General features: G+C 40.7%; 3 protein-coding genes and 1 pseudogene across 4 annotated transcripts; all 4 read right to left on the minus strand.

Annotated features, from left to right (window-relative positions):
- Positions 1-5,887: 5,887 nt before the first annotated feature.
- On the minus strand, positions 5,888-7,309 carry LOC311492389 (nuclear factor 7, ovary-like; the record flags this gene model as incomplete). The annotated part of the gene is made up of 1 exon (XM_084550653.1): positions 5,888-7,309. One exon carries the CDS (start codon positions 7,307-7,309, stop codon positions 5,888-5,890), a length of 1,422 nt encoding a protein of 473 aa, XP_084406779.1.
- An 8,649-nt stretch (positions 7,310-15,958) lies between these two features.
- Positions 15,959-17,371, minus strand: LOC311492390 (nuclear factor 7, brain-like; the record flags this gene model as incomplete). The annotated part of the gene is made up of 1 exon (XM_084550654.1): positions 15,959-17,371. One exon carries the CDS (start codon positions 17,369-17,371, stop codon positions 15,959-15,961), a length of 1,413 nt encoding a protein of 470 aa, XP_084406780.1.
- Positions 17,372-20,209: 2,838 nt separating this feature from the next.
- Positions 20,210-21,469, minus strand: LOC311492391 (zinc-binding protein A33-like; the record flags this gene model as incomplete). The annotated part of the gene is made up of 1 exon (XM_084550655.1): positions 20,210-21,469. The coding sequence occupies one exon, from the start codon at positions 21,467-21,469 to the stop codon at positions 20,210-20,212; it is 1,260 nt and encodes a 419-aa protein (XP_084406781.1).
- A 1,386-nt stretch (positions 21,470-22,855) lies between these two features.
- Positions 22,856-24,964, minus strand: LOC311492642 (sperm-associated microtubule inner protein 10-like; annotated as a pseudogene). The gene is made up of 3 exons: positions 24,676-24,964; positions 23,129-23,222; positions 22,856-23,040 (listed from the first exon to the last, which is right to left on the minus strand). The product of its transcript is annotated as a sperm-associated microtubule inner protein 10-like (transcript).
- Positions 24,965-26,741: the final 1,777 nt, after the last annotated feature.

Consider the following 26,741-nt stretch of genomic DNA (forward strand, 5'->3'; position numbering starts at 1 on the left):
TTTGATTTGATTTGGAGTCGTTAGGACGATATTTAGATCAGTGTATATCCATACAGTGGGAGTGAACGGGGCACGAAACGCAGCCTCTAAATAACATTATCTGCCGTTAAACTTGTTCATTTCACCAATATTTTGTTATCGTACGCTAGTGCTATTCCCTGTTGAGTCAGGAGTTACCTGTTATCATCATCCAGGGTCTGTAGATTGACCTACTAACCTCTGACCCATATAATCATCTCTGAGCGCCGCGCGCATCTGTGACAGTCGGTTTGTTTACCTGTAATTTATATGAATAGTAATTAATCTACAGACCCTGGATGATGATAACAGGTAACTCTGTTAACCAGAAGCTGTGAGTGCATGAACGTTAACTTTAAAAAGTCAAATAATCCAACCTGAGATTGTACTGCAAGATATTTACTGATATGTTCAGTAGCAACATGTTTGCAAGTTGCCAAACATGTCAATTTTCAACATTTCCTCCTTGTGAAAAAAAAATAATCATATTGACTGTTAAACAGTAATAGTTTCAGATAAATTAAATTTCTAGGAGTCAGTGTTGTTGGTAGAAACTGACAGTGGAATAAACTGACACTAAATAACTCCCATGTGACCTGAATACATAAACAACAAGTGAATTGAACCAAATGTGACCAGTGACAGCTCTTTAACACAGAATGCATCTACAATAGAACAGGAAAGAGGAATGAAAACAAATATTACAGCAAAAGTGAAAAGTTTATTTCAAAATAGAACTTTATTGTCCAAAATCAAATCAGATCAGTGAATCTATTTCTATATATTTCATATTTACAGAATCACAGTGATTCTCGTCTCTGTAACAGTCTATGAACTAGAAAGTAAATGAACCACAATTATCACCATGATGTTTTCACACACAGTTACATTAACACACATATAATTAAATTAAATTAAACAGTGGAAATGTTTTGCATGTGAAAATTAACTGAGTGAATTTTCACATGAATTCCATTTGTCGCCATCTTGTCATCAAATTTGGCTATTTTTAATGTGGATGAAAACATAAAATTTAATTTTACTTGAAACATGATGCTGACATCACTTTTTCAAAAGGCCGTTTTGGTCCCCTGCACTTTCTACCGTCCTAAAACAGTGTTACTATAGTAACCAGAGACCCGTCAAGCACTCGGACCAAGCGGAAAACGGCATATAATGATGTGAATATTCTTAAAAAGGTTTCATATGCACTATCAACATCACTTTCATTATATACCTTTTCCCAGTTTTGTGCCAGTAAATCATTCTTAAACATACTCATAGTTTCCTCTGTCCTCACTCGTCTGTATTTTAGTTTGTCCTCTGGCTGATTTCTCTGGCAGTTGCTGTTATAAACTGTAAACACTGGTAGGTGGTCGCTGATGTCATTAATTAATAGTCCGCTCATTGTATTATTTTCAGTATCATTGGTAAATATGTGGCACAATGGGATGTGATTCTACTAGGTCTGGTGATGTTTGGATGTAAACTCATGCTGTACATTGTATTGATGAATTTGTCAGTCATTTTGTGCTTATTATAAATTGAGTAAATCAATATTGAAGTCACCACAAATGAAAACAACTTTTTGTTTAGTTTTTGAAAACATTTCCCCTATCCAGTCCTTGAATGCTTCAATACTGGAGCCTGGTGCTCTGTATATACAGCTGATTATTATATTTTTCTTTTTTTCTTCACATATTTCAATTGTTATACATTCTAATAAGTTATCAATGACAGTTGTCATATTTTCTACTACTGTATAATTCAAGTTATTATCCACATACACAGCCACTCCTCCTCCACTCTTGTTCTTTCTGTTTACACAGTTAAATTCATATCCCTCCAGTTATAAATCCATTCCTTTATCTGCATTGATCCACGTTTCTGATATTGCAATTATTTTAAATGTTTTTTTAACTTGACCTAGATATTCCTTGATGTTATTGAAGTTTGCATACAGACTTCTGCTACTGAGATGGATTATAGACAGTTTGCTGTCGGTTTTAATGGTCTGATTGTACTGTTCATCTGTGTAATAGCAGCAGTTGTCGTTGATGTTTGAGAAGAAGTTATTGTCCGGGTCTATATCGTGCTCCAAGTCCAGTAAATGATGGTCAGTGTATTGAAATGTTCTCAGTTCCAGCTTTTCATGATCAGCAATCCTTTGAATTATATCCCCGTTGTCTCCAGTTGTAGATGAATGAGTTCTTTCAGACTGAGTCATGGTGATGTGTTGTATGAGTCATCACACCTTAGTCCAGATTGTGATAATCATTCGTGTTTGTCCATTTCCTCGATGTTCCTGATGACCAGTACTTTGTCTTGCTCTGGTGTCCCGTTTAGTTTAATGAATACTTTACAGTTTGATGTCCATGTGTGTTGAATTTCTCCCTGTTTTTTCATGAAGCGATGCTTTTCTGGCGATATCGGCGTTTCGTTTGGTCAGATGCTCGTTGATGAATACGTTTGATCCTTTCAGTTTCCTTCCTTGTTTTAACAGTGTGGTTTTGTGTTTTCTGTTGACAGATCTCATGATCACGGCTCGTTTGTCGCTGTCATCTCTCCGGGGCAGAGGGTGTCATGCCTCGACGTTGCTCCGGTCCATTTCAGTCCCTTTGGATTGTAGGAAGGCAGCCACCTGTTGCTCTACGGAGCTGACATCCTGCTCACCGGGCTCCGGGCTCCCCCCCCCCCCCCGTTGTCAACGGTCACCGTCCGGGCGTATGACCAGGGTTTGATACGGAGCCCGGTCACGATCACATCATTGACCCTGGTGTACTGCTCCAGCTCCGCCACTCGACTCTCCAGGTGCACCAGACCAGGCCGGTCCTTCTCGGCGTTCTGGATCCGGAGAGCCTTCACTTCCTCCACCAGGTCCAGGATGGATTTCTGCTGCAGTTTCACAACTGAAATCTCTTCAGACAAGAAGTCCAGAGACTTCTTCATGTCATCGCCCTCCTCGGCTGTCATAGCCTTCTTCGGACCCATGTTGCTAGGTAACGCGAGGTAGCGTCTGCTGTTACCCTAGCCGCCCGCTAGCTAGTTTGTCAACTAGCCGCCTGGCTCAGTTCTTTTCCGTCCGTGTTCCGAAAATCAGCGTCGTTAAAACAGACAGTATTCAAACCAAGGGTGTCCGCAGATAGTCCGATGTCCGTGATCCAAAATCAGTAGCCAAAAAACACAGAAATAGTCCAAAACCAAGCATCAAAACACAACCAAACTTTTCTCCAACACCGGAACCGGAAGTGATGTTAATGTTTTCTTCAGAGTCTAGACAAAGAGCTTAGAATACCAAGAGGCGAAACTCAATAGAACGCTCCAATGCAACACTTGCCCCCATGACGTGACAGCGCGGCCGCCATTATGGACTGAAAACTAAAGGAAACCCCCGAAAAACAATGGGAGTCAACGGCACTTAACCAACTTAACGTAACAAATGTAAAGTAATATTAAATTTTTCTGGCCGTCATATCTAAATATGAAAACAATTTAAAATACATTAATGAGGATGACCGACGTTAAATGACAGAAAATGTTACGTTTCGGCACCGACGTTACAGTACATGTCAGTTTAACATTAGCCTATATGCCTGGCTAATGATATGACAGAAAAGATGCGTTTAGCCATGCAACTTCCACAAGCCTTGCGATAGCTTTCCGTCATATTTAGCCTAGGTGAACTTGTTGTGCAAAGTTAACACAGATATAATACAGTGGATAACGTAGTGGCGATACCTATTTAAAAGTACAACGTCGATCATCTGACATTCCACTAGCATAAATGCTAACGTTGTCAGACGAAAAGTTAATCTAACTTGACAATGACGGCAAACAGCGTAAGGTTTATATACAGCGTATAAACTACGTTACTTTTAAATGTTAATGCCTCCGATCCTAGTTTCCCGTTATCTAGTGATATTACTATAGGAATGTTATAGTATTTTGGGACAAAATATTATAGTTAAATTAATTAAATAAATTACTATAGTGTTCCTATAAGATTACGATAATATTTTGTCCCAAAATGCTATAAGATTCCTATAGTACTTTTTCGTCCCCCACCGAATCTGCTTCATTAGCCTACCACTTACGGTTTGCAAGGATACAATTATAAAATTACTGCAGACCTTTAGTCTATCAATATTTATGTTCTATTATGCATTTTCTTTGTTATATGAATAACAGAAATTCATGAAATATAGGCAGACACACAGTAATGAGATATTTATTAAATGTTTATTTTGAAATTGGTGAACATCAGCATATATTAGGCAGGCGCAGTCATTTATTATTATTATTTATTTAAGTTTATTCTAAAAAAGCGTGTCTATGCTATGGAATGTGATCTAATAATATGTTAATCATTAGTTTATACAGCAAACTTGACAGAAATGCACTAGCCTAACATTAATGCAGCTTTGCAAACGCTAACAATGCTGTCATTCACGTTCAACATTCAAGTTAAATCAGGACATCATTAAAATATTTCCACTTAAATGAGTTATTACCTTTGTGCATCCTTTGGAAATCGATGGAATGCCAAATCACTTCTGGTGGACTGATAATTCTTGCAATTTATTGCAGAACACTGCTTGCGTTTTGACCACTTGCGTGCAAACTGGTGCTAGATTTTAGCAGCTTTCAGTCCATAATGGCGGACGCGCCTCCGCAGCGCCCTCTACAGGCTGTTACCCATAACACAACAGAGTTTCGCCTCTTGGTATTCTAAGCTCTTTGGTCTAGACTCACAAGGACTGTTTGCGACTCTCTTTATTGAGTATGTAAAGAAGTTAAATCTCTAATTAATCATGTCAATTAAGCACTTTTCAAGTCATCTCGTCCAACCAGCCCATTGATGTTTCATTTATGCAGCAATAAAGCTGTTAAATATATATATAATGGTGGTTAGTTTTCTGTAGTACCACCATATACCCACTAGATGGAAGCAAAGGACCATGTATGAAACTGAGGCTCAGGGACGTGAGATAAAGGATTGTGTGAACTGTTATTTCAACTGTCCCTCATATTTACAATCCTCTTCTTTTTAACCAACATATGCAAATTAGTAACAAACAAGTACAGTTTGAACAAAACACACTTGGACAGTTGTATTTGTAGTTTTAAAGCCTAGTGTTTTAGAGACATCAGCACAAAAACACCACACACTCTGTTTTCTGACCTAATTACAGGAAGTTAATGACATGAGAAGAACTGACTGGACACACTGAGCATGTTTGTTAGGAGCCAAGAGAGCATCATTCAGATTACAGTATGATCAGAGGATTTACTGAACAACATGAGACTATATTCTGTTAGAATCCATTAAACATGAGCAGAATATCAAAAACATCAAGTTACATCCTACACAAACTAAAAACAACTAAATCATTGATGGCAACCACACCACATCATTCATTTCAGACAGTTGGATTAACAGTTTCTGTGAGCCAAGAAAATAAATCAGTTCTGCTGTAGAATAAAATAAGAACAATCAATCAGACACAATGATTTTAGATTCACTGAACCACTGAAAATCTCATTAGAACATGTTAAAGGATCAAATAACTCATCAGGAGAGGAAACAAATCTTTCAGACAAAAGTCATGTACTTGTTCTAATCAAATCTGAACAGACTCTGAATTCAAAAGTGACTGTTAATGTTTTAATTGAGAACAAATGTTGAGGTCTACATTTTTCATTTTCTACATTTGAAATAATTCATTTAAAATTACGACCTACCTTCAAGCAGAATGAAAAAGTCTTTCAGTGGAAACTATCACTGTTGTGGGATGATGACTTTGCAGAGAAATGAACCTGGAATGATTGTCACAGAAAAACAAACATCTCTGAACATCACAGAGAAATCTCACTTTCTGATTTTGATATCAGAGGTTTTGGAAGCACCAGCTCCACCAATATAAACATATGGGAAGAGTTTTTCAGTGAAAGTGTCTCTGTGAGTGTAGATGAGAGTCATGTCTTCAGAGTTGTAGAAGGACACCTCCCCCCTGTCATAGTCCAGCTGGACTCTGATCCTCTGGAGACTCTTCTCCACTGTCACAACCTGACCAGCACCATTAGTGTATTTTCCACTGCGATGCAATAAAGTCCAGATTCCACATTGTGGTGAATTAGGGGGCACTCCCTTTCTGTCAACTGACTCTTTAACTAAACCAATGATCCAGTGAAGATGATCTCCCACCCCCACTTCCATCTCCCAGCTGTGTTTCCCTGAGCTGAAGCCCTCAGAGCCCAGAATAATGGGATACTTAGTGAATCTCTCTGGATTGTCAGGAAGCTGCTGCTCTATGTCTCCAAGTCTCACACTGGTCAGATCATCAGACAGATAGAGCCAGGGGTATGTAGTGTTTGGGTCCAGAATGACAGGACTGAAGTGGACCTTCTCCTCCATCTTCTCCCAGACTCTGAAGGACAGGTTGCCCAGGTGTTTGGCCACATCTATCAGTGCTCCTGAGACCAGCTGTGGATCTGACAGTGAGCACTGGGCTCTGGCTCTGGTCTGAGTGTCTTTATAACTGCTGAGGAATGGCACCTGGTGTTTCTGCAGCTCTTCTTCAACAGCAGAGATACTGACTGACAGAGAGGAGATTTGCTCCTGAATCCTCTTCATCTCTCTGCTGACAGTCTCCCCCTTCTGCTCCTCATCCTCCCTCAGAGCTGCCAGTCTGGACTCCTCTTCCTCTTTCAGGAACTGGTGGAGCTTGTTGAACTCTGCTCTGATCTGCCTCTCTGTGGACAGCAGCTGCTTCTTGGAGTGTTGAATCACCTCATTGTATGTTTCCTCCACTTGTTTGTACTTGTTCCTCTTGTCCTGCAGAGACTTTAAGTCAGATTTCAGCTGCTCCTTCAGGTCACTGACTGCTTGTTCTACAGGAACCACTTTGTGATTGTGGTGGAGAGAAGAGTCACAGACAGGACACACAGCTCTCTGCTCATCCTCACAGAACAATTTAGGTTCTTCTTTGTGTTTACTACAAACCACCATTAATGACTTCTCTTTGCCCTTTTCTGTCTCAGATGATCCAGATTTCTGTCTTCCAGCAAAGGAGTCAGCCAGTTCCTTCAGTGTAAAGTTCACCCAAGGAAAATCTTTTGAGGATTTTCTTTTACAAATAGGACAGTTTTTGTTTTGAGCCTGTTCCCAGAATTTCTGCAGGCAGCTTGAACAGAAGTTGTGGTTGCAGCTCAGAGACACAGGATCTCTGAAAGTATCTGAACACACATGGCAGCTCAGAAAACTTTCAAGAAGAGCAACTTTCTCAGCCATTTGTGACTGAAGTAGTTTCAATAGCAGGACTCACCAATATACAGTCTCTTCACTTTTCCTCTTAAAATCCTCCAAATACGTGTTTTCCAGCAGAGATCGTACACCCTGTAATGGCGTCTCAGCTCTTTTCTCAATCTACTTTCACTTTCTTTTACATCACTCAAGTGAATTTTTTACCTCTCAGTAAAGCTGAAGGGTAAATTTATCTCCAGCAGATGGTGCCATGACGTCTTCCACAGGTGAATATTCTACTTTTCTTTTGCTGTAAATCAGTTTCCTTGTTCGGTCACGTGTTGCTCATTTCTTAATATTTAATCTCTTTTTGATTTTCTTCTGCTTAACAAAACATTCAGGTCCTTCAGCTCATAAAAATACTGAACATTAAAAAGGTGAGGTTTGTGCTTTAGTCCTCGAGGGAGGAGTTCATATTTCCAGTTGCCTCAAAGCTCACAGTAAACCACTCTGTCTACATTTGTTCTTCATGAGCTGTAACAGGAAGCATCTTCTGTCAACATGTCAGAATCAGCTTTATTCAGCCAGGCATGGACACACACAACTAGTCAGTGGTGATTCATAATCATCAAGATCATGGTATATCCAAGTAACAAAGCAAAAACAGTCTGTCAGGATTCAGCTGTCCATCTGCACCTGAAGGACAAAGGACACTTCTTTGAAGACACCAGGATCCACATTTTAGCCAAAATTGTTTGAAAAAGCAGTAAAGGAAGATGTCTGTGGACTCCACAGGTGGGAGGTGGACTGAGACACCACTCATCAGCCACTTACAACAGTGTTCACATTTGTCCACAAAAAGTTTCACCCCCATTCAAAACTTGAATCTTTCTGGTCTTAGCATAGACCATATAGGTGCAACCGGGATATAACCTGGAGAGGAAGCTGCTGCAAGCCCTTAAATTATAATAATAGTAATAATAATAATTCAAACAATAAATAAAATCAATAATAGTAATTATTTTCAGACTTGACTGGTTCACATTCGTCGTGATCTGTCTGGAAAAAATCTAATCAATACAAATAAAACAAAATAATACAAATCAAATAAAAGTTCCGCCATTGTGGAGGTGGCTGCAAGGTCACTGGTGCTGGTCGTGACGGTAACCCCCGAACCCGCTGGTGGACACTGGAGGTGAGAGGGCCCGTCAGGCTGAAGAAGGAGGCCTACAGGGCATGGCTGGTCTGTGGGTCTCCTGAAGCAGCTGACTGGTACCCAGTGTTGCCACAGTTACTTTGAAAAAGTAATCTGATTACTGATTACTGCTTTAAAAAGTAACTTAGTTACTTTACAGATTACTTGATTTTAAAAGTAACTAAGTTAGATTACAAGTTACTTTATGAGTTACATAGAGCATCACAGTCCCGCCCACAGTCGATGCCGGAAGTAAGAATCCAATGCAATTTCTCCATTGACAGTTCGGATATAAGCCTTAAAAACTTAACTGCATATGGTTGACTTAAAACTAGCTACGACTGTACTAAGCGATTGTATATGCTCATGTAGACACCAAAAGTTCATGGGGCACTAACCTTGTTTTGCGATAAATGCCTTTTATTCGCGATGTCTTGGATAAGTACTTCATTACCCACAATCCTGAACAATCCCACAATCCCACAGTGATGCATCTGATTGGTGGAACTCGTGGAACGTCTGGTTAAACCCCGCAAAGGTCCGTAAGACTGAAGAGTCTGTGCTGCTGTGTGGGCTACTGTAACGATTTTTCCAAAACGTCAATGGGAGAAATGAATGGGAACCGTACTTCCGGCACCTCCGCTCTCTTTGGCTGTGGGCGGGACTGTGGCGGCTACGTGACTTCACTCCCAGAAACGCAAGAAGAAAGCAAATATATTTTTATTAAGGAAAATGACAAAAATAGTAACGCACAGTGACTTGGATAAGTAACTTTAATCTGATTACCGGTTTGAAAATAGTAACGCGTTAGATTACTCGTTACTGAAAAAAGTGTTCAGATTGGAGTAACGCGTTACTAAGTAACGAGTTACTGGCATCACTGCCGGTACCGCATGGCCAGGTGGTCCACGGCAAGTGCAGTCGCTGAGGCAAAAACTCGGATGTGGGAGGAGTTCAGTGAGGCTATGGAAGAAGACTATCAATCGGCTCCGAAGAGGTTCTGGCAAACCGTCCAGCGCTTTGGGGGGTAGGCGGCAACTTGCTCACACTGTTTTAAGTGGGGGCGGGGAGCTGGTGACCTCAACTGGGGATATCATTGGGCGGTGGAAGGAATACTTTGAGGATACTCCTCAGCCTCCCTGGCAAAGTCTAGTCCCAGACGTGGAACCATGGACCAGCTCATTACCCTCACTAGTGTGTTAAAGGGGAAATGGGAATTTGCCCAACCAGTCCACATGTGTTTTGTGGATTTGGAGAAGGCTTACGACCGTGTCCCCAGAGGCATCCTGTGGGGGGGTGCTCCAGGAGTATGGCACTTGCTAAGGGCCATTCAGTCCCTGAGAGGTCCATGTAGCCAGTAGTAAGTCGGACCTGTTCTCAGTGAGGCTTGGGCTCCACCAGGGCTGCCCATTGTTACCGGTTCTGTTCATAGCTTTTATGGACAGAATTTCTAGGTGCAGCCAGGTGGGGGAGGGTGTCGAGTTCGGTGATAGAGAGAGCTAAGCCGAAAGGCGAAGCTCTCAATTTACCGATCGATCTACGTTCCAGCCCTCAGCTGGACGCTGTTTCGGGCATGTCCCACTCAGAAGGAGACCTCGAGTCCGACCCAGGAAACGATGGAGGGATTATATCTCTCGTCAGGCCTGGCAACGCCTGGGGATTCCTCCGGAGTGGCTGGGGAGAGGGCTGTCTGGACATCCCTGCTGAAGCTGCTGCCCACGCAACCCGGACCCGGATACGCGGGAGAAGACAAAGACATCTAAATGTTAGATACTTACTGATATGTTTAGTAGCAACATATTTGATTCCAAAAACGTCAATTTTCAACATTTCCTCCTTGTTTCAAGAGAAAAAAATAAACATGTTCACTTATAACATTAATAGTTTCAGAGAAATTAAATTTCTAGGAGTCAGTGTTGTTGGTAGAAACTGACAATAAATAACTCAATAAACTCAAATAAATCAAATCAGATCAGTGAATCTATTTATATATATTTCATATTTACAGAATCACAGTGACACGTACACGTACACCATGGTTAGATCAAGAAACCAGAGAGCACATGAAACACAGAGATCAAGCAAAGAAAACTGCAACACTAACAGGATATGAGTCAGACTGGATAATATATCGTAAGTTAAGAAATTGTGTTACAAAGTTAAATAGAATAAAAAAGAAATTGTACTATGAAAATAGGATTGTTGATATAAAAAATGATAACAAAAAAGTATGAAAAACACTGAATGAATTAATGGGGAAAAACCCTCAAACACCATCATTCTTAGAGGTGGACGGCAACTTCCTCACTAGACCATCTGACATTGCTAACTATCTTAATAAATATTTCATAAATAAAATTGATCAATTAAATAATAATATGCCGCCTATTGATATAAATAACATATCTAATCTATTAATAAAAGATAACATTATGAAGGATAAACAATGTTCATTTAAGTTTGATAAAGTAGGTATTAAGACAGTAGAAGATATGTTACAAACTTGTAAGAATAAACCACCAGGCATTGATTATCTTGATAGTAAGCTACTAAAGCTGGTCGCAGAGGAAATTGCACCTCCTATCTGTCACATTATAAATATGAGTTTTGCCAACTGTCAGTGTCCACTACAATGGAAGTGTGCCAAGATAATTCCATTACCAAAAAATAAGAAACTGCAATTTTCAGGAGCCAACAGTCGTCCAATTAGCCTTTTACCTGTATTAAGTAAAATTATGGAAAGTGTAATGTGTGAACAAATGACGAACTACTTATCTTTGAATAATTTACTTACAGATTTTCAACACGCATATCGTAAGGGTCACTCCACAACATCAGCTCTAACTCAAATGACAGATGACTGGCTTAGGGAAATAGATAAAAAGAAACTAGTTGGTGTAGTTATGCTTGATTTCTCGGCTGCATTCGACCTAATTGACCACAATTTACTGTTGGAAAAACTTGAATGTTATGGGTTTGAGGTGTCCTCTTTGTCCTTCCTAAGGAGTTATCTAACTGACAGAACACAGACAGTTTTCTTTAATGGGTGTTTTTCTGAAGAGAATGTTGTGTCATGTGGAGTACCACAGGGGAGTTGTTTGGGACCGTTATTGTACATTATTTACACCAATGACCTACCGCTTGTTCTGAGAAATGCAAACATAGGAATGTACGCTGATGACTCAACCATATATGTCTCTGCACTATCCAACGGGGAACTAAATATAGTTTTGAAAGAAGAGTTAAAAGCAGTTGTGGAGTGGGTTAACTGCAACAAACTTGCTTTGAATATATCCAAAACTAACTGTATGATAATGGGCTCGCACCACAACATTAGTAAAAATCCTCAGTTAGATCTGAAAATCAAAGAAGTACGTATCAATCAGGTTCAGGAGACCAAGCTGCTGGGAGTGGTCATTGATGACAAACTTACATGGAAAACACATATAAACAAGGTTGTTAATAAAATGGGAAGCAACATCTCTGTTATAAGAAGATGCAAAGCATATTTATCACCAAAATCAACTAAACTAATAATACAAGCTCTAATTCTGTCAAATCTTGACTACTGCTCAGTGGTCTGGTCAAACGTCACAGCAGACACAATTAATAAACTTCAAAAAGTGCAAAACAGAGCAATTCGCATTGTCCTGGCTTGTGATCTTAGAACTAATGTATTTAAAATGCATAGAAATCTTGGTTGGTTGATGGTTGGTGATAGACTGTTTTATTCATTACTGATATTTGTAAGAAATGTACTTATAACAAAAACCCCACAAGTTCTACACAACAAACTACAGCATAGTTCAATCATAGTTATACAACAAGACATGCAGCCAGTGGAAAGTTTTCACTCCGAAAAATAAAGACGAACTACAGTAAAAGAACAGTAATATACAGAGCTATGTATGCTTGGAACCTACTCCCCAAACAATTTGGACAAACCACTAGCACAAGAGAATTTAAATTGTTAGTGAAAAAACATCTTTTAAATGGATACACACAGAATCCTAACCATGAAGTAAGATGGTTAACATTTATAAAATATCTGAAAATAAATGGATGTTAGATATATATGATATTGAGTGAAATCATAATGGAATGATGTGGAATGCATGAATTGCTTAAGAGTTTGAAGGATTGTTGTAAATAAGTGTCACCTCTTTTATTTTTCTGTAATAATAATATATATATATATATATATATATTCAGTAATACACAGGATAAAATGTTATAATCCCTTGTGCCAAGATCCCAGGCAAAACACATTTAGAGGCCCTGTTCAACTAAGAGACCCTACCAAACCTGTGGTCATGTGATATGACAATTAACCTATAATCAACCCTAGACAACGCCAACAACCAACCACAATGGATGAACAGGAAAAAGAAATGAGAGGTGCCAATACACCATCAATCAAATCCCGCCGGGATAGGCGCATCCTGTCTCTCCCCCTCCCACCAACACCGAAGGAAGGCGGGGCAGACATCCATCAAGAAAACAATAAAATAAATAAATATATAATAAAAGCTGGAGAATACTGTTAATAGCACAAAGTCCCGGTTGTCCGAAGGCACTGGCAAGCAACAGCAGTATGCAGCATATCATTGGGGTTTTCAAGTGGGCACCTCCTTTCACCGATGTTTCGTTAAGTTAGGCCCACGACACCTCGAGAAGGCTTAACAGTGACTTCCAGCGTCCTGGAGTCGCCCCCCTCCACACCGCCACTGCACAACCCTGTCTTCCTCACCATTCGATGTCTATCAACAACTAATATAGCAACTAATAACCACGAGCCAAACAAACAAATCTACCATGATTCGCTCCGTTGATACGGGCCGAAACAACGTAACAAACAAACAAATTGCGTAACAAACAAATCGACCGTGGCCTACATGCGGCCATCCTTACCTCAGGTAGTTCCCCAGCTAGCACGCTTCCTGCGCACCCATAACCAGTCGCTGGCTCTCTCTGCTGCCCGGGACATGTTGCTAACCGCAGTCCTCTGGCTTCTTCCTCATATGCCCAGCTCACTCAGCAGAGCAATCACCGACTTTGCCACAAATCCACGGCAGAGTCGTCTTCCCCTCAACATTAAGTAGACTAATTGGTCTAAACTGGCTTATTTCCAACGAGTCTGTCTCTTTGGGAATAAAAATCCCCCCTGCCCTGCGCCATGCCTTGGGAATAACCTGTTTCTTCCATACTACCTTCATCAATTTCCACAGGAACCTCAGCACATCTGGTGCACTCTTATACAGCCGGTAGGGGACCCCATTAGATCCCGGGGCTGAAGAGGCTCTTGCACGTCTTACCACTTCTTGAACCTCTTTCCACCTTGGTGGGCTGTCATCACACTGGCTAACTATTTCACCAATAGGTGGAATATCAGAGGGTAGTGCCAACTTTCTAAACCTATCCGTATCTTTGTGCACCTCCTCCAAGTACTCCTCAAGCTTCTCTTTTGGTACTGTAAGGCTACCATTCTTTTCCTTACTAAATAGTGACTTCACAAACCTAAATGGGTCCTTATAAAATGCTAATCTAGCCTGCTCTTTCCTTTTCCTATTTTTCCTAATGTTCTCCGCCCTTCTTAACGCTGCCAACTGCTTCCTAACATCTGCCTGTAAACAATCAATACCTTCCTTCTCTTCAACTGTAGCTTTCCTCCACTGCCTCTTAAGGAGTCTCCTCTCCTGTACGAGCCTATCGATATCTTGCTGACGCCTCGATCTAACCACCTGTCCCTCTTGCTTCTTCTGTTTCTCAGCCACACCAAATCTTTCCTTACCATAACCATAAGATCTCCCATATATATATATGTATATGTATATGTATATGTATATATATATATATATATATATATATATATAGTATTTGTTTGTCTGTCTGTTTTTTTTTTGTTTTAAATTTTTGTCTTGTATTATATGTCGGACCCCAGGAAGAATAGCTGCAGTTCTGCTGCAGCTAATGGGGATCCAAATAAACAATAAACAATAAACAATAAACAATTCTCATCTCTGAAAAGAATAATACCATGATGTTTTTAAACACAGTTACATTCATTTATTCATTCATCTTCTGTAACCGCTTGTTCCTGTGAAGGGTCGCAGGGGGGCTGGAGCCTATCCCAGCTGTCATTGGGCGAGAGGTGGGGTCCCTGGACAGGTCTCCAGTCTATCTCAGGGCTAACACACAGAGAGACACTCACACCTACGGCCAATTTAGAATCACCAATGAACCTAACCAGCATGTCTTTGGACGGTGGGAGGAAGCTGGAGAACCTGGAGAGAACCCACGCAGACACAGGGAGAACATGCAGACTACACACAGAAACACACATAATTAAATTAAACAACAGAAATGTTTCGTCCGTGGAAATTAAAAGCGTATTTAGAAATTGATTTGATTTGTGGTCAAATTGGAAACAACACTTTTATTTTTAAAGTGAATTAAATTAAATCTAATTGTCAAGTTGTCATCTAACTTGACAATGAAATGAGTCAGCAAAGAGTGTGGCATATTGTTGTAAAGCTCTCTGTTAGTGGAAAACAATGGTGCTATTTGATTCCTGAAGTGCCAATATATACCCACTAGATAGAAGTAAAGGACCACATGTGAAATTGAGGCTCAGGGATGCTGTTATTTCAACAGTCCCCGATGTTTACAATCCTCCCGTTCTTTATAACATATGCAAATTAGTAACAAACAAATACAGTTTGAACAAAACACACTTGGACAGTTGTATTTGTAGTTTTAAAGCCTAGTCTTTTAGAGACATTAGCACAAAAACACCACACACTCTGTTTTATGACCTAATTACAGGAAGTTAATTACATGAGAAGAACTGACTGGACACACTGAGCATGTTTGTTAGAAGCCAAGAGAGCATCATTCAGATTACAGTATGATCAGAGGATTTACTGAACAACATGCGACTATATTCTGTTAGAATCCATTAAACATGAGCAGAATATCAAAAACATCAAGTTACATCCTACACAAACTAAAAACAACTAAATCATTGATGGCAACCACACCACATCATTCATTTCAGACAGTTGGATTAACAGTTTCTGTGAGCCAAGAAAATAAATCAGTTCTGCTGTAGAATAAAATAAGAACAATCAATCAGACACAATGATTTTAGATTCACTGAACCACTGAAAATCTCATTAGAACATGTTAAAGGATAAAATAACTCATCAGGAGAGGGAACAAATCTTTCAGACAAAAGTCATGTACTTGTTCTAATCAAATCTGAACAGACTCTGAATTCAAAAGTGACTGTTGATGTTTTAATTGAGAACAAATGTTGAGGTCTACATTTTTAATTTTCTACATTTGAAATAATTCATTTAAAATTACAACCTACTTTCAAGCAGAATGAAAAAGTCTTTCAGTGGAAACTATCACTGTTGTGTGATGATGACTTTACAGAGAAATGAACCTGGAATGATTGTCACAGAAAAACAAACATCTCTGAACATCACAGAGAAATCTCACTTTCTGATTTTGATATCAGAGGTTTTGGCAGAACTAGCTTCACCAATATTAAAAAATGGGAAGAGTTTCTCAGTGAAAGTGTCTCTGTGAGTGTAGATGTGAGACATGTCTTCAGAGTTGTAGAAGGACACCTCCCCCCTGTCATAGTCCAGCTGGACTCTGATCCTCTGGAGACTCGTCTTCACTATCGTATTTTTAAAGCCATTAGTGTATTTTCCACAGCGATGCAACAAACACCAGATTCCATGTTTTGGTGAAGCCAATCTCTTTCCCTTCCTGTCAACTGACTCTTTAGCTAAACCAACAATCCAGTCAGGATGATCTCCCACCTCCATCTCCCAGCTGTGTTTCCCTGAGCTGAAGCCCTCAGAGCCCAGAACAGTGGGATACTTAGTGTTTCTCTCTGGATTGTCAGGAAGCTGCTGCTCTGTGTCTCCAAGTCTCACACTGGTCAAATCATCAGACAGATAGAGCCAGGGGCTTGAAGTGTTTGGGTCCAGAATGACAGGACTGAAGTGAACCTTCTCCTCCATCTTCTCCCAGACTCTGAAGGACAGGTTGCCCAGGTGTTTGGCCACATCTATCAGTGCTCCTGAGACCAGCTGTGGATCTGACAGTGAGCACTGGGCTCTGGCTCTGGTCTGAGTGTCTTTATAACTGCTGAGGAATGGCACCTGGTGTTTCTGCAGCTCTTCTTCAACAGCAGAGATACTGTCTGACAGAGAGGAGATCTGCTCCTGAATCCTCTTCATCTCTCTGCTGACAGTCTTCTCCTTCTGCTCCCCTTCCTCCCTCAGAGTTGCCAGTCTGGACTCCTCTTCCTCTTTCAGGAACTGGTGGAGCTTGTTGAATTCATCTCTGATCTGCCACTCTGTGGACAGCAGCTGCTTCTTGGAGTGTTGAATCACCTCATTGTATGTTTCCTCCACTTGTTTGTATTTGTTCCTCTTGTCCTGCAGAGACTTTAAGTCAGATTTCAGCTGCTCCTTCAGGTCACTGACTGCTTGTTCTATAGGAACCACTTTGTGATTGTGGTGGAGAGAAGAGTCACAGACAGGACACACAGCTCTCTGCTCATCCTCACAGAACAATTTAGGTTCTTCTTTGTGTTTACTACAAACCACCATTAATGACTTCTCTTTGCCCTTTTCTGTCTCAGATGATCCAGATTTCTGTCTTCCAGCAAAGGAGTCAGCCAGTTCCTTCAGTGGAAAGTTCACCCAAGGAAACTCTTTTGAGGATTTTCTTTTACAAATAGGACAGCTTTTGTTTTGAGCTTGTTCCCAGAATTTCTGCAGGCAGCTTGAACAGAAGTTGTGGTTGCAGCTCAGAGACACAGGATCTCTGAAAGTCTCTGAACACACATGGCAGCTCAGAAAACTTTCAAGAAGAGCAACTTTCTCAGCCATTTGTGACTGAAGTAGTTTCAATAGCAGGACTCACCAATATACAGTCCCTTTAGTTTTCCTCTTAAAATCCTCCAAATACGTGTTTTCCAGCAGAGATCGTACACCCTGTAATGGCGTCTGAGCTCGGTCTCAATCTACTTTCAGTTTCTTTAACCTCATTCATGAGAATTATTTCCTGTCAGTAAAGCTGAAGGGTGAATTTATCTCCAGCAGATGGTGCCATGACGTCTTCCACAGGTGAATATTCTGCTTTTCTTTTAGTGTAAATCAATTTCCTTGTTCCTCACGTGTTGCTCATTTCTTAATATTTAATCTCTTTTTGATTTTCTTCTACTTAAAAAAAACATCAAGGTCCTTCAGCTCATAAAAATACTAAATATTAAAAAAAAAGTTTGTGCTTTAGTCCTCCAGGGAGGAGTTCATATTTTCAGTTCAGCTCACAGTAAACCAGTTTGACTACATTTGTTCTTCATGAGCTGTAACAGGAAATATTTTCTGCCAACATGTCAGAAAGTATGTGATTATTGACACTTTAATTAATCAGAAGAAGAACCAAAGCTAAAACAGTCGGTCAGGTTTCAGCTGTCCACCAGCACCTGAAGGACAAAGGACACTTCTTTGAAGACACCAGCGTCCACATTTTAGCCAAGATAGTTTGAAAAAGGAGTAAAGGAAGATGTCTGTGGACTCCACAGGTGGAAGGTGGACTGCGACACCACTCATCAGCCACTTACAACAGTGTTCACAAAAAGTTTCACCCCCATTCACAACTTGAATGGGGGTGAAACTGAGAGCAGAGCCGGCTCTTGGCATAGACGATATAGGCGCAAACTGGACGCAACCTACTGGAGAGGAAGGTGCTGCAAGCCCTCAGTTAATAATAATAGTAATAATAATAATTTAAACTATAAATAAAATGAAATAATAGTAATTATTTTCAGACCTGACTGGTGCACTGTCCCCACGTCGTGTCTAGAATAATAATAATAATAGTAATAATAATAATAAACTTAACCACAGGAAACAGATCAAATAAATACAGGCCAAAAGTCTTAACAATATGACACTTTGGATGAAACTGTTTAGTACAGATGCATAAGCTTGGATGTCCAGTTTTGGTCCATTTCTTCACTTTTCCCCGACACCTTGCATTTAAATCCGGCTCCCCTCATCCCCCTTTTTTCACTCAGTGGTATAGTCTGTCCTGCATATGATTGGCCACACAGGGTGTCCATCATAATAATTTCCCGCCCCTGTTTGCATGTATTCGCAGGAGCAGCTGAAGTTCCCGCTCTCTTGGACCGAATCGGCTCTTCGGCTCTTAGAGTCGCCTCGTTCGCGAACGACACATCAATAGCACTGTGGAAGAGGAGATTGGGGCTGCGGGGCAAACTACCGGTGCTCATCTCGGGTACTGTTGCGGTTCATATTGACCGACGTCAACAAGAAAAAGAAGAAGATTGTGTCGTCATGAAAATGCGTCCAAGCCCTCAGGTGAGGCTTTCAGAAAGCAGAGGAAAGAGGAGGTGGAAAAGAGTTCCCAGTGTAGAGGTACGTCATATTTTCTAACATTAAAAAATTATGTTTGACTTTTTATTGGTACTAGTTAGAGGCTAGCTAAGTTGAAATAAAGCAAAGTTGCCTAATAATGCTACTGTAGATACTGTAGCTACTGTAGTGCAGCCTCTTATTTTAATAATGCATAATCACAATTAGATAATAACTGATGTTGTGCTGAACATATCAAGTAGTCTGTCTGCTGCAGCTCTGTGTTTCACTTGTACTATCCAGTAATAGGTACATCTACTCTACATCTGTCCAGATACACTGAGGCCTCTAGAAGCTGCTGCAGAGAAAAGCTTCTCTCACATCTTCACCACTCGCTGGAGAATGCAGGTTTAGACAATTATTGTGGTCTCTGATATCACTGCTGTGTATGTTGTCATAATTATTATTGTTGTTGTTAATATTGTTTTTATATTGTTCTTAATACTGAAAGTTAAATTATATGAAGTTTATTTGTACAACTTTATATGAAACCATAAGCCAAACCATAATTTTGCCTATGGGGCACCAAAATGGCTACAACCAGCTATGAGTTAGATTCTACGAGACACGACTGAAGATTTAGATTAAATGCTCAGGTAGCAGCAGGCCAGTGACTTACTCAGCATCTTAAGACACAAAATTAACACACTGAGCATGTTTGTTAGAAGCCAAGAGAGCATCATTCAGATTACAGTATGATCAGAGGATTTACTGAACAACATGAGACTATATTCTGTTAGAATCCATTAAACATGAGCAGAATATCAAAAACATCAAGTTACATCCTACACAAACTAAAAACAACTAAATCATTGATGGCAACCACACCACATCATTCATTTCAGACAGTTGGATTAACAGTTTCTGTGAGCCAAGAAAATAAATCAGTTCTGCTGTAGAATAAAATAAGAACAATCAATCAGACACAATGATTTTAGATTCACTGAACCACTGAAAATCTCATTAGAACATGTTAAAGGATAAAATAACTCATCAGGAGAGGAAAAAAATCTTTCAGACAAAAGTCATGTACTTGTTCTAATCAAATCTGAACAGACTCTGAATTCAGAAGTGACTGTTAATGTTTTAATTGAGAACAAATGTTGAGGTCTACATTTTTCATTTTCTACATTTGAAATAATTCATTTAAAATTACAACCTACCTTCAAGCAGAATGAAAAAGTCTTTCAGTGGAAACTATCACTGTTGTGTGATGATGACTTTACAGAGAAATGAACCTGGAATGATTGTCACAGAAAAACAAACATCTCTGAACATCACAGAGAAATCTCACTTTCTGATTTTGATATCAGAGGTTTTGGCAGAACCAGCTCCACCAACATCGAAATATGGGAAGAGTTTCTCAGTGAAAGTGTCTCTGTGAGTGCAGATGAGAGTCATGTCTTCAGAGTTGTAGAAGGACACCTCCCCCCTGTCATAGTCCAGCTGGACTCTGATCCTCTGGAGACTCTTCTCCACTGTCACAGTTTTACCAGCACCATTAGTGTATTTTCCACTGCGATGTGTTAAACACCAGATTCCATATTTTGGTGAAGCAGGACTTTCTCCCTTCCTGTCAACTGACTCTTTAGCTAAACCAATATTCCAGTTAGGATGATCTCCCACCTCCACCTCCCAGCTGTGTTTCCCTGAGCTGAAGCCCTCAGAGCCCAGAACAATGGGATACTTAGGGATTCTCTCTGGATTGTCAGGAAGCTGCTGCTCTGTGTCTCCATATCTCACACTGGTCAGATCATCAGACAGATAGAGACAGGGGTTTGCAGTGTTTGGGTCCAGAATGACAGGACTGAAGTGGACCTTCTCCTCCATCTTCTTCCAGACTCTGAAGGACAGGTTGCCCAGGTGTTTGGTCTGCTCCTGAATCCTCTTCATCTCTCTGCTGACAGTCTTCTCCTTCTGCTCTTCTTCCTCCCTCAGAGCTGCCAGTCTGGACTCCTCTTCCTCTTTCAGGAACTGGTGGAGCTTGTTGAACTCTGCTCTGATCTGCCTCTCTGTGGACAGCAGCTGCTTCTTGGAGTGTTGAATCACCTCATTGTATGTTTCCTCCACTTGTTTGTATTTGTTCCTCTTGTCCTCCAGAGACTTTAAGTCAGATTTCAGCTGCTCCTTCAGGTCACTGACTGCTTGTTCTATAGGAACCACTTTGTGATTGTGGTGGAGAGAAAACTCACAGACAGGACACACAGCTCTCTGCTCATCCTCACAGAACAATTTAGGTTCTTCTTTGTGTTTACTACAAACCACCATTAATGACTTCTCTTTGCCCTTTTCTGTCTCAGATGATCCAGATTTCTGTCTTCCAGCAAAGGAGTCAGCCAGTTCCTTCAGTGTAAAGTTCACCCAAGGATTCTCTTTTGAGGATTTTCTTTTACAAATAGGACAGTTTTTGTTTTTAGCTTGTTCCCAGAATTTCTGCAGGCAGCTTGAACAGAAGTTGTGGTTGCAGCTCAGAGACACAGGATCTCTGAAAGTCTCTGAACACACATGGCAGCTCAGAAAACTTTCAAGAAGATCAGCTCTCTCAGCCATTTGTGACTGAATTAGTTTCAATAGCAGGACTCACCAATATACAGTCTCTTCACTTTTCCTCTTAAAATCCTCCAAATACATGTTTTTCCCAGCAGAGATCGTACACCCTGTAATGGCGTCTGAGCTCGGTCTCAGTCTATTTTAGTCACTCGGGTGAATTTATTACATACCAGTAAAGGTGCAGTGTCAGTTTATTTGCAGCAGATGGTGCCTTGACGTCTTCCACAGGTGAATATTCTGCTTTTCTTTTAGTGTAAATCAATTTCCTTGTTCCTCACGTGTTGCTCATTTCTTAATATTTAATCTCTTTTGATTTTCTTCTACTTAACAAAACATTCAGGTCCTTCAGCTCATAAAAATACTAAACATTAAAAGGGTGAGGTTTGTGCTTTAGTTCTCCAGGGAGGAGTTCATATTTCCAGTCGCCTCAAAGTTCACAGTAAACCACTCTGACTACATTTGTTCTTCATGAGCTGTAACAGGAAACATTTTCTGCCAACATGTCAGAATGAATTAAAGCAACAATGGACCAAGCAGACTTTTTATCTGAGGATAAACTTTTAGTTCTCTTGTAACCTATATGTCAACTCCTGAAGTTCATCTTTCAATAAGGGGTCTGCTTGGTTCCTTCACAGTGAGAGGATAAAGGCCTGAGCAGGGAAAGAGTCTGCTCATATTATGGCCCACAGGGAAGTGTCCTTTAAACCTTTTCTAAAGAATCTTCTCAGTGGATAAAGGATTTCCTAAACCCCTCTGCTTCCCCGTCTTTGTCCCTGTTTGCTAGTTATAAGCCTCCACCACATTCTCTAAACCCCATCAGTCAACCAGATGACCTCCAACCTGCTGGTTCCCAGCCTCTTAGTCTCTTTCCATCTCCAGTCCTTGTGTCAGTTAGCTCCCTGCCTTTCCTAGTGTCAGATAATGCTATAGCTATCAACTCTATGAACCAGTTGCACGTCCCACTTCCTGAGTTGTCCAACCACCTGACTACTAGCTCCATGTCTACTCCAGCCTATGAGGCAGCCACCCTCTCACCTGCACCACAGGTGGTTTGAATGGGCCTGCTTGGTGTCCAGCCTGCTAGCTATGAGCCTCCCTACCATCCTGTTCCAGTTCCTGAGTCAGATAGCAATCATCCTGATAGCCCTCAACCTGACTTATTTAACTCTCTGCATGATTCCATCTCGTCCAAATCCCAGGAGTCACCTTTCAGGTGAGCTAGACCTTCAGGACATCTCCCTCTAGGAAGCCAGGCTACCGACTTCCTCTGGGCTCCACATCTACCAGTGTCCTGGTGTTAGCCTTAGAGCCAGCTAGCTTCCAGACTGCTAGCCTCCAACCTTCATTTGGGTTTCTGAACACAGCATCTGAGCTGAATGAGCTGCTTCACCTGGAGAAGTGGGAGGAGCGATGAGCTGTCAGTCCTGTCTGGCTGAGAGGAGCCGAGGAGGAGGAAGAGGAGGAGGAGGAGGAGCTCTGGGTGGAGCGCTGGCTGTGGCAGAGACGCTCCCGACCACAAAACACAAAGACTCCTCCAGAGGAACCACAGGGATCCCCGCCAGAGCTGTGTTCTGAACCACACATTCACACACAGTCAGTCTGACTGTGCAGTCAGACTGACTGCAGGGAGGTGCGTTTGTTTCCTCCACTGGCGCCTACCTTCATCAGCAGCCTCTGGTTCTTCATGTCCTGTTTCCATAGCATCACGTACAGTTTGGGGCCTGAGAACGTTGGTATGTGGGAGCGGGAACGCCTGGGAGGGAACGTGACAGTTAGTGTGGATTTCAGATTTCAAATATTATCAAGTAGTCCAACAACAGTCTGATTATTTTCACCTCATCAACATTTGTTTTTTTCTTTATTATTTGGAATAAACTAAATTATTTTCCATTACATCATGATTTATTCCCCAGTTCTTTATTCTGATTTTATGGTTTTCGTCTCTTTTTGAGGATTTGAATTCCTCTTTATCCATCCGTGAGTCCAGAGGAATGTTGTGTTTAATAAAATAATAGTTTTTATTTCATCTGCTCTGACTAAACTTAACATTTTATAAAAACTCACCAGTAATTAATCAGTTAATAATGTGTTGTTCACCTTGTACTGATGCAGATTTATTTGGCTTCTGTGGTCACGTGATGACCTGACCATTCTGCTGCAGCCATCATTTATGTTTCTGTTGCCCAGTAGAGAAAGAAGTCCTGTAAACTTCTTTTAGTTCCAGGATTATTTGCAGTTCCACTAAACAAGTGTGGTTTAATCAGAGTCTGCAGAATTCCAGCTGGAGAAGGAAACTTGATTTCTTCTCCAGACTGCTGCTGTTTGTGTTACGCTTTGCACGTTTGCTCTTATTATCTGCCAGTGTTAATGACAGCATGTTTAAAAAGACTTTGAGATCTACTCTTAAAGCAGAACCTCAGTCGTAGGAACGTGTCAAATGTTTGTGCTTTAATTAAGTCCTGGATTCAAAAGAGAAACACATCAATGTGAGAGTTTAAAGGTTTAATGAGGAGAATTCATGGTTGAAATGATCAAACACTCCTGCAGTGAAGTGCTCTACAGTTAACATGAATTCATGGGTTTAACTGCTCCTGTGTTGCAGCAGGATTTAGAGGATTGTGATGTGACGTTCACTGTGGCTCTATATCCAAATAATCTGGTTTCTCCACAGGCTGGGATCACCTGGAATCAAATGAGAGTTTGGATTCTCCTTGACAGAGAAGATGGCGAGCCAGCATCCATCAGACGCCACTGGACCAGATGGTCCCGTCCTTAACTCTCCATGGGTCCAGTTCTCCAGTGTGGTAGGACTGCTAAAGCCTCACTTCCTCCTCATTGACTTTTTGTCAGACTGAACTAAAAGTGACTGAATTTAGCTGAAGCAAATAACGTTGAAGGGAAACTTGAGTGTTGTCACATTTTCCAGACATTTGGTCCCAACACACAAACTAAACTGGAATCATCTCTGAGCTTCATGTTTGACGTGTGAAGCTCAGCTGAAACATCTTTATTGCTGCACTGAAGACTAATCCGTCCACTGACGTCAATTCATTGGAAGCAGAAAGGACCCTGTGTCTCCAGCTGCTCACTGTGTCTCTTCAAACACCTCCCACTCACTTAGATACTGGTTCAATACACTGAAGTCCTCTGAAGGAATCTGTAATGTGTCAGCTGTTTCCAGTGGAATAATCAGTAACTCTACTCACTCATGTCGCTCAGAGCTCCCTGCAGCGTCGGCCATGTTTGTTGACTGTCAGAGTTGCCGTAGAACCCCCCCCCCCAGTGCATCATGGGGCTTGGGTAGGATTACAAGGACAGACCCTGGGAGTGAAGCTCTCAGCTGTTGGTCACAACTGGAGTCTCAGTTAGATTCTACGAGACACGACTGAAGATTTACAATAAATGCTCAGGTAGCAGCAGGCCAGTGACTTTCTCAGCATGTTACTGCATCTTATGACACAAAATGAACTCTTGGCTTGAAGAATATGTGGAATTGACAAAGTACGGAGGCAGCTTTTAGCAAATAAAACAGGTGAGGTGTGAAAAAACTGCAGTTCCTCTAATGTCCACTAGAGGCTGACTCCAGCAGTGAGTCAATCCCCATAGACCTCCATGTTAAAAACAGCAGAAATAAACATGTTTACAGCCTGGTACTAAAACAGTTTTGGTCTCTACAGCTAATTTATCTTTGACCATGTTTGAATCAGCTGGGAGTTAGGTGGAGTCAGAAAAGATGGAGACGACCAGAGACGCCACACTGAGCTTCAAAACATCAGGAAATATATGTATCGCCCTCTGGTGGCTGGTTGCAGTACGGGACAGTTTCTGTAACGTTAACCAGAAGCTGTGAGTGCATAAACAGTAATGTTAAAAAGTCAAATAATTCAAGTTGAGATTGTACTGCAAGATATTTACTGATATGTTCAGTAGCAACATATTTACAAGTTGCCAAAAACAACAATTTTCAACATTTCCTCTTTGTGTTAAGAGAAAAAAAAATGACATTGACTGTTAAACAGAAATAGTTTCAGAGAAATTAAATTTCTAGGAGTCAGTGTTGTTGGTAGAAACTGACAGTGGAATAAACTGACACTAAATAACTCCCATGTGACCTGAATACATAAACAACAAGTGAATTTAACCAAATCTGACCAGTGACAGTTCTTTAACACAGAATGCATCTACAATAGAACAGGAAAGAGGAATGAAAACAAATATTACAGCAAAAGTGAAAAGTTTATTTCAAAATAGAACTTTATTGTCCAAAATCAAATCAGATCAGTGAATCTACTTCTATATATTTCATATTTACAGAATCACAGTGATTCTCATCTCTGTAACAGTCTATGAACTAGAAAGTAAATGAACCACAATTATCACCATGATGTTTTCACACACAGTTACATTAACACACAGAATTAAATTAAACAGTGGAAATGTTTTGCATTTGAAAATTAACAGAGTGAATTTTAGAATGTATTTCATTTGTCGCCCTCTTGAGGTCACACTGGGAACAACATGTCTATTTTAAAGTGGATGAAAACATAAAATTTATCTTTGCGAGAATCAGAAACGATCTTTTTTACTCTAAGTCATGAACATTAACTAGATGCATTTGTTTATTTAAACCACTTTCATTTTTTCTGAATGTGACAATAAATAAGACTCAAGGGCTGAGAATCTTTTAACATGGTCTTATTCCAGGTTTGCAGGTAGATTTTAATATTTTTCACTGCTCTCTCTGAGATGAGCTCAAAGATGTGGGCTCTACAGAATCTTGCAGGAACTCACAACCAAACAGTGCAGGGAACAATTAAATAAACCAAGATAACAGAACAAAAACATGATGCTCACATTGATCATGGACTTTCTCACGTTCACGTAAAGGTAGAAATGAAATGAGTAAAGTCCAGGTTATGAGATGCTTCAGGTTACCAGCTGTTAGAGATATCAGCTTACTACCAAGTACATACGGTATGTACACGGACGGGGGGGGGGGACTTTTTCAAAAGGCCGTTTTGGTCCCCTGCACTTTCTACCATCCTAAAACAATGTTACTATAGTAACCAGAGACCCGTCAAGCACTAGGACCAAGCGGAAAACGGCCGCTCAAGCTGAAGCCTGTTTCCCTTAGTTTAGCCCCGCCCACAAGCTCCTCCATTGGCTCTGCCGTCTCTTGTGTGATTGGCCGTCCCCGCTGTCACTCCACCTTGCTGTCACACCGGTCTGCTAGTCTTTGGTCAGGAGTCCTTCTTAATCTGCTGCTGTAAAT

This window comes from Chelon labrosus, assembly GCF_963514085.1.
Source record: "Chelon labrosus genome assembly, chromosome: 9".
Taxonomy (NCBI): Eukaryota; Metazoa; Chordata; class Actinopteri; order Mugiliformes; family Mugilidae; genus Chelon; species Chelon labrosus.